General features: G+C 44.4%; 1 protein-coding gene across 2 annotated transcripts in view; it reads right to left on the bottom strand.

The window, feature by feature from the left end:
• Nucleotides 1-14,161, bottom strand: part of Cfap54 (cilia and flagella associated protein 54) — a 270,869-nt gene that overhangs the window by 187,883 nt on the left and 68,825 nt on the right. For both annotated transcript variants that reach the window (XR_015736721.1, XM_087901949.1), the window contains exons 21-25: nucleotides 11,000-11,092; nucleotides 10,595-10,780; nucleotides 6,229-6,365; nucleotides 3,765-3,912; nucleotides 1,984-2,139 (exon numbers count right to left, since the gene is read on the bottom strand). Coding sequence is in view for 1 of the 2 variants with exons in the window: in XM_087901949.1 (XP_087758075.1) it covers nucleotides 1,984-2,139; nucleotides 3,765-3,912; nucleotides 6,229-6,365; nucleotides 10,595-10,780; nucleotides 11,000-11,092 (720 nt within the window). In the remaining variant the exon portion in view is untranslated. The remainder of the gene's footprint in view (nucleotides 1-1,983; nucleotides 2,140-3,764; nucleotides 3,913-6,228; nucleotides 6,366-10,594; nucleotides 10,781-10,999; nucleotides 11,093-14,161) is intronic.

Here is a 14,161-nt window from a genome sequence, read left to right as displayed (position 1 = left end):
TATCCTGATACACTGGTGAGAATGCTGAATGCTTAATTCTTCCCTTCTGTGCTAATTTACCCTCTGACCCCACTGCACCACACATCCCCAACCATGCTAATCCCCCAGTCATCTCTCAAAGCTTGCACGTGTGTGTGTGTGTGTGCGCGCGCGCGCGCGCGCACGCACAAATGCAAAAATGTCCCCAGAGAGACTTTGGTTGCTGTTTCACAAAATGGCACTTATATATACTTGTCAGAACTTTTATCTTTTTCCCTCAACTATGCCTCATGAACAGTGCCTCCCAATCTGCGGGGACAGCCCTACTTGATGTTGCTAATGGCGATACATTATCAGCTGGCATGGACCGACAGTAATTTATTGTTCTCACATTGAAGAGTTCACGGTTAGTGTTTTAGTTCTGACACCACGGCTGCCTTTCTTCATGTAGCTTGTCTCCACCAAGCACAACCGGCGACACCCTTCACCCTTCTCCTTGCTAAGGTGCCCACACGAGCAGCAGTTCCGTGGGCTTGGAGGAAGATGAAGCACCAACCTCGAGGCCGCAGTTCGCACACCAAGTCAATGGCCGTTACGTGGAACCCAATCCCCAGGAGGGAAAATTTATGGACCTGGGATACAAGGGGCGGTCAGAGTCCCAGAAGTTGGCCAAGTAACGATTTTATCCTGTGTAACACTTACAGAGTAGTTAATATGTAAAAATACATATTAAATGTATTTTTAATTTTATTAAATTTCTGTTCTATGAAATAAATTACTAGTAGAGAAATTACTGTGTCAGATATTTGGTTTTAATTTTGCTTAAAGTTAGATTTAATTTAAGTTGCTTTCACAGAACCCAAAAGCTAATAACAATTCACAATATCCTGCCTGTGAGTCAGAACGCCACTGCTATCACACGCTCTCACCGGGAACAGGAGTTATGGATTCTACATTGTTAATCCAGCATATATTTCCAGAAATCCCCGGTACCCAAGCATCTTACATTGCAGTGGACTTGGTTTTCTATGAGCTGCCTATTCGGACCATGTGTCCATCTACCTATAGATGACGGCCAACTGGCAGGGCTTCCTGCCCTATCTAATTTACTCCTCATTCACTTCGAGTGAGTTTTTTTTCCAATTCCACAAGTCTCTTAGGATCTTTGCCGTGGTTCTTTTGTCTCATGTAGTTTATCGTTTCTGAAGTTTTTTTATTTTTATTTTTATTTTTTTTCTGAACAGGGTTTCTCTATGCAGCCCTGGCTGTCCTGGAACTCTCTCTGTAGCCTAGGCTGGCCTCTGACTCACAGAGATCCTCCTGCCTCTGTCTCCCGAGTGCTGGGATTAATGCTGTGCACCACCACTGCTGGGCTTTAGAAGTCCTCTTAATTGGGAAGATTTTCCCTGAAACCCCAGACTACATAAGTCAGCTCTGGTTTTTGTTTCTTGGTTTTTGGTTTTTTTTTTTTTTTTTTTTTTTGCCCCTAAAGTTTTGCTTTATTTTCCTTGTAATCCTTTAACAGAGGCAGATAGTTGCACAAACCACAGATAGAGATCAGATTCTGCTTTTCCTTCAGATGAATAACTAGGTGTTTCGCCATCATTTATCCAAAATGTCTATTCTCATCCCTTTGAATGCGAGTACCAATTCTGCCACAAAGCAAGCTTTCTCGGGTTATTCACTATGCGCATCCTTGAGACGGCTTTAGTGACGTGTGATGAAAATATACTGCTCTATCTACAATGACAGACTATGAAAGCTGAAATAACTCTTAAAACTGACACGTGACCATTGCCAGTGGCTAGCTAAGGCCATTAATGGGGCTGTGTGCTGTCAAAGAAACGCACCCCGTTTCTTTCTGGTATATAATTTGTTGGGGCATTTTCACAATGCTTCTTAACTCACTTGTACTTTATAAGGGATACACTGCTCTTGTGTCCCATAATAATCACTGAACTGTCGTTCTGTCCATACCTCTGCGGGGCTAGGGAACACCCTCACCTGTATGACAGGTACCAGAACGATGTTGTGATAGATGATCGGGGCGAGGAGTCCGTAGCACTGGGTCACCGCTTGAAGGGTGTAATTGGCATCGTTGAGGAAGTTGCTTAGCTCTAGAGCCACCAGCACATTCTCACACTCCATCAGTCTAGCGATCTGTGCAGACGTAAGAAACAGCCTGACTTGAGCTGAACATAGGGCGCCCAACTCCGTACGCCTTGAAGACGCGGAGAGAGCAAGGAATGTGGTCCTTCTGACTCAGCAACATGAACCATAACATGAAGACAGTCTGGATTAGGAAAGGACTCAGACTCTCCTTTAAGGCTCCATGTGCAGAGCATAATCCTGGAACCCAATTCCAGAGAGTTTTGTAAGCAAGAGTCACTAACAATAGAAAATGTGCCCATCTATTTATTAGTGAGTCAAAGAAAATAGTTAAATTTTAAATTCGGGGGAAAAAAATCTACTTTTTAAACCAAAAATTGTGATGAATAATAATTAAAATGTAATATACCAATAATATTGCTCTCATTTGATTAACAGATTCTAATTTCACTTCTTAATTTGTGAGAAAATGGAACGTTTGGGGCAAGCCAGACTAATACTTCCATTTGCATTTCCAGTAAGGAACCAGAAATGATGAAGACTGCAAAGCCTAGAGCTGTGATAGTAACCACGCCTGCTAAAGGCCTAGAACCCCTCTCTCCTCTTACTTCCCTTCTGGAGAAGTATTTTTTTTATAGCCACATGATTTATAGTTATATCCACATTATTCCCAAGAGACACTGTATGAACACTAACCAGAAATCTCCACACGAACAGCCCTTACTAGAATGGTGCTTTCTGGGACTGAAATTCAAAGAAGCACTTCTTTAAATGGCTTCCCTTTCAGAACTGGTGTGGCAAGAGAAGAAACCGGATGCAATGCAGAGAGAACATTCAACACAGGGGGGTGCTTTTGAGAACCGGAGCTCCAAGAACCACAGACTGGACTGGAGAAAGGGCTCCTGATACTGGCGTGGGCCTCATGTAACAAGCTACCAGTTAATTAACCAATGAGCGAATATGACAAAACAAAACAAAACAAAACAAAACAAAAACAGAAAAAGAAAGTAGACATCTGAAGCTCCCATAACTAGCGAGGATGGTCAGAACAGAAAGAAGCGCTAACCAGAATGAGGAACTAATATAAGATCACACTATCAAAGTCAGGACACTATGAGGTTGCAGACTACCCAGCGCCTGGTACGGATGCCCTAAGAGTCCACCGCTAGGAGGGCCATTAAATCCCTGCCTCTGTGTAAGCATGCAATTTTATAATACAAAAGAACATGGCAAGTTAATATACACCAGTATAAAAGCATCTCTAAAGGGAGAAAAAATCATTTTTAAGAAGTCAGGTGGCTGAACAGTAAATTGCGATCCCATTCTGTAAATAATAATATGTGAATCCCCGCATCTTCTTCAAAGGCAGAGAAACCATACAAAAATGAAGCCATTGTGTTCTTGGAGGCAGCGGTGGGACTACAAGTGTTTCACTGTCCACGCTGTTCAGAGTTGAATTCTGAAATCTATACTGGTCTTGTACACAGAGGATAAAAGATCAAGAAGGAACGATGAGACCTGCATGCAATGTAAAATAGTACAACATATTCAGGCTACATTCTCTTGGTCCCTCCGCTAGAAGGACACAGGGTCCCAAGGGAATCTGCCCTTGAGGCACGGAGAAGCAAAGGCAAACAGCGGAACCCACACGCTTCCAGTTCCTGCCATTTACTCACTTGTTGGGCAGGGAAAATCTCATTGCCTTTAATATTATCACAGAAGAGATTTTCTTCTTTAATCTTAATGTCGCTTATCACGAAGATATTTCTAAGGAAAAGGTATAAGAGGATCGAGGAGGTTTCTGCCAGAATATTCGAATGCAATCTGCGGAAGAAGGAAATGGTGTTAACTGTGCTGCTGTACAGACACTGACCTAGCTATTCGGCCTCTTTGGGCTCGCTGATTCTCAGCATCCACCCCATGACCCTGCCAGCGGGGGCAGCACACAGAACAGCTGTTCTCAGGTGTCTGCTTAAATGAAAACCAAAAGTGAGTTCACGGCTAAGAAAGCGAAGCAGCTGAGGTGGCGGATTTTCCTAGTTCTTATAAATAGGAAGTACGGTTCTATCCACACTGCTGGAACTGCAGTAAGTCGGGCTGAAGAGCAGGCCCGGAAGTCCAGCTGATGAACTTTGTGATGATAGGAGCCGTCAAAGCAAATTCAGCTGCAGAGACTGTATCTTAGCGGCTCTGGATTCCTCTGATTGCCTTCTCTAAATTGCAGGCCACAGTGCCGAAGAGCAGCTCCACTGCATTCCCGGCTCGCCTCAGAGTCCAGGAAGTCGCTTCAATCCTGAGGTGCACAGAACCTTAGTCTCTGCCACCTCCTCTGTCATCACGTGACCTGTAGGGACATCGCTGTCCAATTTTCCTAGCTTTTCATGATACCAGTTTATGTGGTCACTTATTTCTCTCTTCATTCACCTTTTCAAATAGCGTTTGCTTAAAGCCTACCATGTATGGCACTCTCCACGGCCCTGGGATACAAACACGACTCACGCAGACCCTTAGCAATCAGGGCTGGGCTTCCACACAAAGCTCTGCATCAGTCATGATGTCACTTCAGCTCCTCCTGGGAGTTGCTCTGTGCACAGGGCCCCATGGAACGTTCTGCCAGCTTTGAGCTCCATACCCCCTTGACTCTGCCAGGACAGTGCCCCATCACCTGCATATTCTCTCTCTCTTCTCTTCTCTTCTCTTCTCTTCTCTTCTCTTCTCTTCTCTTCTCTTCTCTTCTCTTCTCTTCTCTTCTCTTCCTCTCCTCTCATTCCCTCCCCTCCCCTTCCCTCCCCTCCCCTCTCTCTCTCTGTCTCTCTCTCTCTCTCTCTCTCTCTCTCTCTCTGTCTCTCTCTCTCTCTCTCTCCTGGCTTCTCTTTTTCTCTCCTGCACACGTGTGATCCTCACTTGCTCTGAGTCCCCATTTCCACTATTCCTCAGTCCATCACAAAACCATTTCTGGTTTGGGGTGTCATATAACTTGCTCTCTTGATTGCCAACTCTAAATGTCTCCTGGTTTCTATCCTGCTCACCCTTTCCACAGGATTTTATTGAGCCTGAGCTGGCATTTGCATGTGACTCCCACTTCCCCTGGCAGAGCGTCGCCCTGCTCCCTCATCTCCTGGACAGCCCCGCTTCGGGAGCCTTTCTCTAGTCCATCTCCTACAGTCGCCTCTTTCACGTGAGCAACGCCAGTGCGCAATCCCAGGACTGTCTCTTTTCTGCTGAAGTTCAATCATCATTCCCTGGAAGACAAGGCTCCTCTTCAAGATCTCAACAGTGACCTCCACGGACAGTTTCCAAATCGCCACCTCTGGCTTTGACTGTCTCCTGGATGTCAACACTAAACAAGACATCTCTTATCATCTCCTGACCTACAAAAGCATTCTGCTAAAAAAAAAAAAAAAAATCAACTCCCTCTCCTCCCCTACGATTCACACAAGACCTGACTTCCTCTTTCTCCCACAGCAGTCACGACCCTCGCGTGGGGCAAATGTAAAGTCTATAGTTGTCTCACTGAAATGGAATAAAACTTTTCGTTTAAATAAGCATTACCACCACCTCACTTTGCCTATCATTTATATTTTTAACTTTATTATCTATGAGGGGTGAAGGATTATAATTAATAAGCAGGTGAGAGGGTTTTTTTTTCCCATTTGTAGACATAGCCTGAACTAACAGCCCGAAATGCTCTGTTTGGGGACTGTCTTGAAGTCCTGCTCCTTTAAGGGAAAACAGCAGAGAAGTCAAGAGACAGTCAGCTGATTTCTATGGCGTTTACTGGCATGCTGGCGACTGCAGAGAGTCTAATCCTAGGAGCCTATTTGAATCAAAGAGGAGAAAACCTCCATAATCACAGTCCAGCTGTCAAGCCCTCACCTTACCCAGCCACTTCCTGCTTGGTTTCAGAAGTCCCAGCAGTGTTCGTGGTTTCTGCTTCGGCTGCGACCACTTGACATTTTTATTCCAAAACTTTAACCATCACTGCTTTTCCTGACTCAAGTAAGGACAGATCTAACAGGGACTGGAGGCCTTGGAACACACGCACTTTATGATTCTCGTTAGACAGACTTTCACATGGGCCATCCTGATATGAAAACGAAGGCAGGTGAGGCAGGGCTTTAAAGCAATGTGTCTAATTACCTTCTCTGTGTTATCGTCATGATGTTGCTTAGAGAGATCACCGACTGGTCATCCTGAAGCGGAGAAGCAACAAAATAATCCCAAACCGGTGAGAAGACCTTCTTGGCCAATTCGTAGTCTCCGATCTGATAGGCGACCTGTGACAAAGAACACACTGCCCCTAGGGATCTTTTCACTTGGAAGTGCATATTGCAAACCCAATTTGGACACCTCCCGCCACACACTAATTTCACATCCGCTGTTCTGTTCCACGGTGCCATAGTGAAGGGATGGGGTGGCCGTGGACAGCCACCGGCGGGGGAGGCAGATGCATTTTGAAATCTCCTTTATTTCTAAATTGCATGGAAATTTGAAACTCTGTAAGGATGTTTCAAATCCTCATAAGCAAAACAAAAATCACATCTGAGCCAAATTAATTTCATTTCCATCCATCTCAGCAGTACGCCCCATTTATTATAGATACCGTTATAATGAACAATCTGCTCCAAGAGAAACAATCAGATTTCCCCAACCTGATACATGAAATATATTTCATTCTGTCCTGGTTCTGACTGACACTTTCCGAGCTTTTGTGCAACAAAGAGTTGGCAGCTGAAAAGGGTGAAGAATAAAACGGAAATGCTTTCGAAGAGTCCATATCTTTTAAGTTTAACAGATCCAGTGCTGAGAAAAATAATTTCACTGGTGAAGCTGAGAAGCCCAGTAGGAAAAGAAAAAATAACCGACTGGCCTTCTTTTGATGGAATATATTTAAGGGGATTTCTAAAAATTCTTCTATTTAAATGCATACATAACGTGAACCTTCACCAAACGACTTTCACGCTGCTTCAAATGATAAGACATAAATAAATTCACTGAATTAAGCACAGAAAGGATGCGTTGCTAGAACATTATCCACTCATGGGAAAAGCTTGCAGGGCCAGAACCTCTCTCGTCTATCAAATGATTCCTCCTGACTCACCAAGCAGTATGCTTTCCCGAAAGTTCCTACCCTGCGCTCACTGCTGGCGGCGCAGGCGCCCGTCAGCCTACGAATGCCCCATCCCCATGTGACTGGAACCAAGCTGAAAGCATAAACCGCACAACAGTACAGCGAAGCTATAAAGACCACAAGTGTGTGTGCATGGAGGGGGGTCTTCATACAGACTGCACACTTTATAAGGAGGGAGTGCGAGGCTTGAGTTGAACCCTAAAGCCAGGATACAGTTCCAGCTGATCTAGTTTAGAGAGAGCATGAGAAGACCAACATCAGGTACTTGAGCCTTTGGAATGTAGACACAAAGGCAGGAAGACAGGAGTTGATCCATGACTTAGACTTACCATCTGTCACCTTAGAAAGTTTAGGGCGGAGGTTCTAACCTCGGTGTCGTGACCCCTGTGGGTATCACAGAATAGATATCCTGCATATGAGATATTGACATTACGATTCGCAACAGCAGCAAAATTACAGTTATGAAGTAGCAACAAAATAATCTATTTTGTGGTTGGAGGTCACCACAACATGAGCTGCCTTAAAGGAGAGCAGCATTCGGGAGGTTGAGAATATATTCTTTAACTACTACCTGCTTTAAAAACAGTAAACACAAATGAGGACAAAAATGAGGGAATGTTTACAAAATAATGTAATTCTAAAGAATTCCTTTTATTAAAAATCCAAACAGACTAAATTACCAGTGTTCTACATTAGTGGAAGACCTGACCTTACGAATGTTTATAGACTAACATGGAACAATAGCACAGCCTACACCCCCAAGGCCACGATAACCAGGGGCTCATCTTCGACTCCATAATACTTAGGATAACGCATTTTAATGAACAGGTTGTCCTGAAACCTAAAAGCTAACCACTGTTATGAAACCAGATTTTACTTTAAAAAAGGAAAAAAGGGGAGGGGTATGTTAACCTAGAGTACATAAAAACTTTATCTTCCAATCTAAGAATTAAGGAGGTTTAGCGAGTGATGTCTGCTCAAGCCACTGGGCATTATGGGAGATGCCCATCAGCTATCTTGAGTGACCCGGAGAAATGCAAATACAGTGTCAATAAAGAGACACAGGTCATGGCTCCATGGCGCTTCTCATTATCCCAGCAGCACAGGCTGGACTTCGTTTTATTAACTTGCAATGAAAGTTCTGCCAAATGGAACCCAAGAGTCAAAACACTCCCGGGAGAAAAATTAGGTCTTGATGAAATATTCAGTGCCTCACAATAATGCCATGGCTGCAAATTAGAGAATATATTAAGTTTTAAAGAAATCAGAATGCCAGAAAACCCTGAGCCAGTGTGACATGCTACACCAATGAGAGACAAATTTTAGCAATTCTCTCAATTTAATTTTCTCTGAAAAATATGATCATATAAAGTGCCAGTGAGATCTAAGCCTATAATGCTAATCAACTATTAAGAGAAAAATAGCACAGCACAATAGAAATACGATAAAATTTAGAAAGTCATCCACTCTACAGCCAACAATAGGCTTAAAATTAGGTACTCCAGGCCTGGTGTCCTGTTCATGGGTGACACCTCTTCAGTCAGACAACAGCTGTCAGCAGGAAGGTTAATCTTGAGTGTATCTACGACTAACAATAATAATATTTCTTCAGTGTGTACTGTGAGAAAATGTTATTGTTAAACATTTGACATATGTCACTCCGTTGACATTCCTCAGACCTGCGGACGTCCTGTTGCTACCCATCCTTCACACACAAAGCCCACTTGCTCAGTACCGCATGTGCAGGGCTCAAGTCTGAACTTGGGTCTCCCTGAGTCCACTGACCCACAAAGTTCCTTTCTATGAATTGGTCCTAAAAAGTGGTCATGGGTGCAGTTAAAGATGCGCATGCAGTGACGTGTATTTTAGCTTTTTTACAATAGCAATGCCCTGAAGAGTATCAAGATAGCCAGCATAGGGCATTACTAAGGCTCATGCCCACAAGACTCAATACAGTATTAGAGAAAAGAAGCCATGAATTCTATAGGGTGGGAAAGTAGGGGAGGGATTAAAAGGAAGAAAGAGAATGGGGATTACATAGTTATCTTTTAATTTTTAAAAAAATAATAATTTAGGAGCTGGAGAGATGGCTCAGCGGTTAAGAACACTGACTGTTCTTCCAGAGGTCCTGAGTTCAATTCCCAGCAACCACATGGTGGCTCAGTACCATCTATAATGGGATTTGGTGCCCTCTTCTGGGGTGTAGGTACACATGTAGGCAGAACACTGTACATAATAAATAAATAAATAAATCTTTAGAAAAATAATAATAATTTAATACATATGGATCATTAAAGAGTACTTCATATGAAATTTTCTAATAAAATAGAGAAATAAGAATGATACAGTAAATAAAAACGTCAGCTGGGTGTGGCGCCTTTAACCCCAGCACTCGGGAGGCAGGGTGGGTGGGTCTCTGAGTTCAAGGCCAGGCTAGTCTGCAGAGCAAGTTCCAGAATAACCAGGGCTACACAGAGAAACCTTGTCTTGAAAAGTCAAAAATGGGGGAAAGGGGGAAAAATAGAAAGGAAGGGAGGGAGGAAGGGAGGGAGGGAAGGAGGGAGGGAGGGAGGGAGGGAGGGAGGGAGGGAGAGAAACTATCATGTAAAATAGTATGTATGGTTAAAAACAATATATAAAAATTCATAATATATGTGTGTATATTACATGCATATACAATTGCATATATAGATAGATGGTGGATAGATAGGTAGACAGACAGACAGATAGATTACAGACAAACAGGCAAACAGATAGACAGACAGACAGATACATGAGGCGTCTCTGGACGTGGGCTTCTTTCTCATCCTGGTGGTACTGACATTTTGTATTGGATGTATTGGATTTTTTCCCAGTGTTTGTGACTGGGCCCCCAGTGTGTGCATGCTGGGCTCGCATTCTGTTACCACTGAGTGACATCCCCAGCGTGTGCTGGGTCCTTCTTTGTTGCAGAAGGCTGTCCTGTCACACTGTATGCTGCGTATCAGCATCCCTAGCCTCTACTCACAGATGCCAGCAGCATTCCTAGGTTGTGACAACCAAAAGTGTCACCAGGCACTGACAACGCTGCCCCAGGGTAAGACCTGCTACTCCGGGTAGTAACAGATAACATTTATTCATGTGCACTGCCGTATTTCCCAAAACGTCTAAAATTACATCTGTACTCCCGGGGGCAATGTTCTATGAGAAGGCAAACTCACTAATAGGGGAGGCAACGATTTGCGTTTTATGAAGTAGGCTACAATCACGGAAAATACGTATCACAGGCACTGTGGAATGCCTACTGTGATTTTTCTTCCATCGGACATCAGTTAGCAAGTGCTTACGAGAACGAGAAAAGAAGACCAGAGAGAGCCTAGCAGCCATCTTTTCTACCTGTGTCAAGTACATCCGGGCAGTGACAGCAGAAAGCGGTGGGTAGATGAGGATTGGTTTGGTTGTCTCGCCAACAGCATCACCGATGAGTTTCCCACTGGAAGAGTAAGCAGCGATTGCAAATACGTATCTTTCATTGGTTTCTAAACCTTTAACTTCAAAGGTGCTCCTGCCGTCAGCTGGGATCTGTGAACGGAAAACATCTCAGCTTTTACTCAGAGAATTAAGGCGGTGCGACTATTAAATCATAATTGGATAAAGCTTCTCCTTCACTGTTGGATCTTAGTTGTGACTCGGGTTGGAATTAGTGTCAATCCACTGTGGTAATGACTTCATGGGGGAGCACACACTCGGTTGTCATGAAGGAGGCTTCGGGGAAGTCTCCTGGAGGAGAGCCTGACGTACCGCTTCTCCAGAGTTTGGGAGATGGTTGTTGTTGAGTCTTACTTTCCCATAGCTTCCTTCGGCTTTGCAACCCAGTATGCAGTACCAGGACACCTGGCGGGGAGAGAGACAGCGTCAGTTGCGGTCTAACAGGGCTTGATCTCCTCGGTGTGAGTGGAGCAAAACCAATAACCGTTCAACAACAAACGTAGCTATGGCATCTGAGTCTATGTGTGCATGCCCTCTTTAAAAGGTCAACGACAAATGTAGGGTTTGCTTACCTAGGACAATCACGTCTAAAATATTACTCATAATCTCTCTCTCTCTTTCTCTCTCTCTCTCTCTCTCTCTCTCTCTCCCTCTCCCTCTCTCTTTCCTCTCTCCCCCCCCTCTCTCTTCTCCCTCTCTCTTTCCTCTCCCCCCCTCGCTCTCTCTCTGACAGATATGTGTGTGCACATGCAAGAGCGCACACTCACGTGCACACAGTGTGTGTACGGACGTCAGATAGGATTCTTGATTTTTTCCATGTAAGAACAACAGGCTCACTAGCCCACGAGCCTTCGGAGAGACTCCTGTCTCATCCTCCTTGCTCCACAGAGGAGCGAGGCCATGACACCCTTGTGCTGTGTATTCGGCTCTTATCTTGGTTCTGGGAGTTTGAACCCACATCCTTAGGCTTGCTTGGCCAGCACTTTTACCCACTGAGCCATTCCCTTGCCCTGACCCTCATTATTGCCTCCTCTAATTACTGTTAGTTGAGCAATCCTTTGCACTAAGTAACATTAGCAAGCTGGCACATATTTTCCTTCTTAGTGGCATACATTCACTATACACAGTGATGGCTTTAAGGAAGACAATTCCACGCAAGTACAACAAGAGCTTTGGCCATGTTCGCTCTTTCCCCCTCCTCTCCTGCTCTTCTCAGTGACACTCCCAGTCTCCCCTCTGCTTCCATGTCCTACACACAGGCATAATTTAATGCATCTACAGAAAAGCTGGAATTTGAAAATGAGAGAAACACGCAAGGTCTGTCTATTTGAGTACGACTTATTTTGCTTAATATAGTGTCCTCCACCCGTTTTCCTAAATAACGATATAATTCATTCATAATATATATATAATATACTATAACTAACATAATATAATTCATACTTTTGTGGCTGTGTATATATTCTGCATTCTCTCCGTCCATTTGTCTGTAGATGGACATCCAGGCGGGTTCTATAACCTAGCTATGATGGATACGACTGAAAACACGGGAGTGAAAGAACCAAGGAGGGGTAAACTTGGTCACATGGAGCTACAGCTCCGCTCTCTGTGGTGTCTCCACACACACGTGCACCCTAGGGAGGAACACAAAGGAATTCTACTTCCGCAGGCGGCGTATGAGTGGCCCGTTCGCCCACAACCTCACTAGCGTCAAGCCATGTGGGGTAAGAGGGGCTCTCTCCAGGCTGCTTTGGGGGGTCTTCCCTGGGGGTTAAGAAGAGTGAACATTTGCCTGTGGTTGTTGGCCACTAGCACCTCATCCTTTGAGCACCGCCTGCTCACTTCTAGAGTTACAGCATTTGTGACCACCTGGATGCAAGGGCTGGGACCCACACCGGGGCCCTCTACAGGAGGCGCTGAGTGCTCCTAACCGCCGAGCTGGGTCTCCAGCCCCAGGTACAGTCTTTTTGGTCCTCCACGTGATCTGAATATTAAGCCTCCATCAGCGATGCGGCAAGCAGAGGCACCTCTACAAGCTGCCTCCTCACTGGGCTGCTCCCTTGGCTGTAAAGAGGCTTTTGTTTAGCATTGTTTTTTGTTTGTTTTGTTTTTTTTAATTTCATGAAATCCCATTTGTCAAATCTTTCTTGTTTCCCCCTGAGCTATCCCAGGCCTTTTCACAAGTCCTCTCCAGATTCAGCCTGTACCCACATCGTGAGAGGAGATCATCACGTGACACGTATACCTGACAAAACCCAAGGCTGGGAAGTCAGAGAGATGAGGCACTGAGACACGGCAGCATTGACGAAATACACCGCATGGAGCACCGGGGTCTAAGCTGCGTGAGGGGCTCTGAACCCTGATTCCACTCTAGGTCACTTTGTAAAAGAATAATTTGTACAAAATCAATTACTTCTTTTTTTCTCCAAGACAGGGTTTCTCTGTGGCTTTGGAGCCTGTCCTGGAACTTGCTCTTGTAGCCCAGGCTGGCCTCAAACTCACAGAGATCCTCCTGCCTCTGCCTCCTGAGTGCTGGGATTAAAGGCTTGGCCACCACCGCCCAGCCACTCTCTAAAATTGCCAACAGCCAACCCATCCCAGGTTCCCCAGCTTCAGTGAGTCTGACCCTTTGTGCTTCCACAGAAAACTCCTCGGGTTATTATGACATTTATGGCAAATTAAGAGTGTCAGCCCACATGAGCAGAGAGAGAGGGAGAGAGAGAAGAGAGGACGCTGAATCCCGGAGGCTGGAAGACAAGGATAAAACTCAGAACAAAACAAAACACAAACACCAAAAATAATGGACTTACCGTCTCTTGATAACCCACACAAACACGCTTCCCCTGGGGGAGGGGCAGAGAGACCGGTGTATGACAGGTTGTCACAGTTCTAAATTACACCGCACAAACCAGAATCCAGAGGGCAGATTCTCCCTAAAAGCATTTTATATTTTTATTTCGCTCCTAGTTTGTGTAACACAAAGAAGCAATGTGTAATTAGAATCTACATAAGATTAGAGACGGTGTGAACAAATCGCTAACTTTGGAAATAAGATTTTATAGACAATGTAAGTAACATTAGCATTTGCAGCTATAGAAATGGATTTTAATGAAACCAAAGCCTGCAGAGTTTTCACTAAAACAAAAAGATGGCCAAACCAACGAACCAGCAAACTTGCATGAGCCCACAGCGCCACCTGGTGGCCACAAACGGGAAGCAAACGGTGAACTGGCCTGAAGCAGCGGGCCTAACGAGTAATTGACATCAATGTTATTGTATATGTGCCATGAAAAGGCATTCGAGCCACGGGTCAAATATGAGGTGCTACTGTCTTCTCATGTTTAATAAATATAAAATAAAACGGTCACTAAATAGTAATCCTAAAAAATTAAAGTTTGGGTTAAACCAAAATAATTTGAAAGCCAACAGTAAATTCCATATCCCTTGTTCTGTGCTAATTTTCTAAAGCCCGTG

The sequence above is a fragment of the Myodes glareolus genome, chromosome 26 (assembly GCF_982192425.1).
Source record: "Myodes glareolus chromosome 26, mMyoGla1.1, whole genome shotgun sequence".
NCBI classification, from domain to species: Eukaryota; Metazoa; Chordata; class Mammalia; order Rodentia; family Cricetidae; genus Myodes; species Myodes glareolus.
This window is presented reverse-complemented; position numbering and strand designations above follow the sequence as displayed.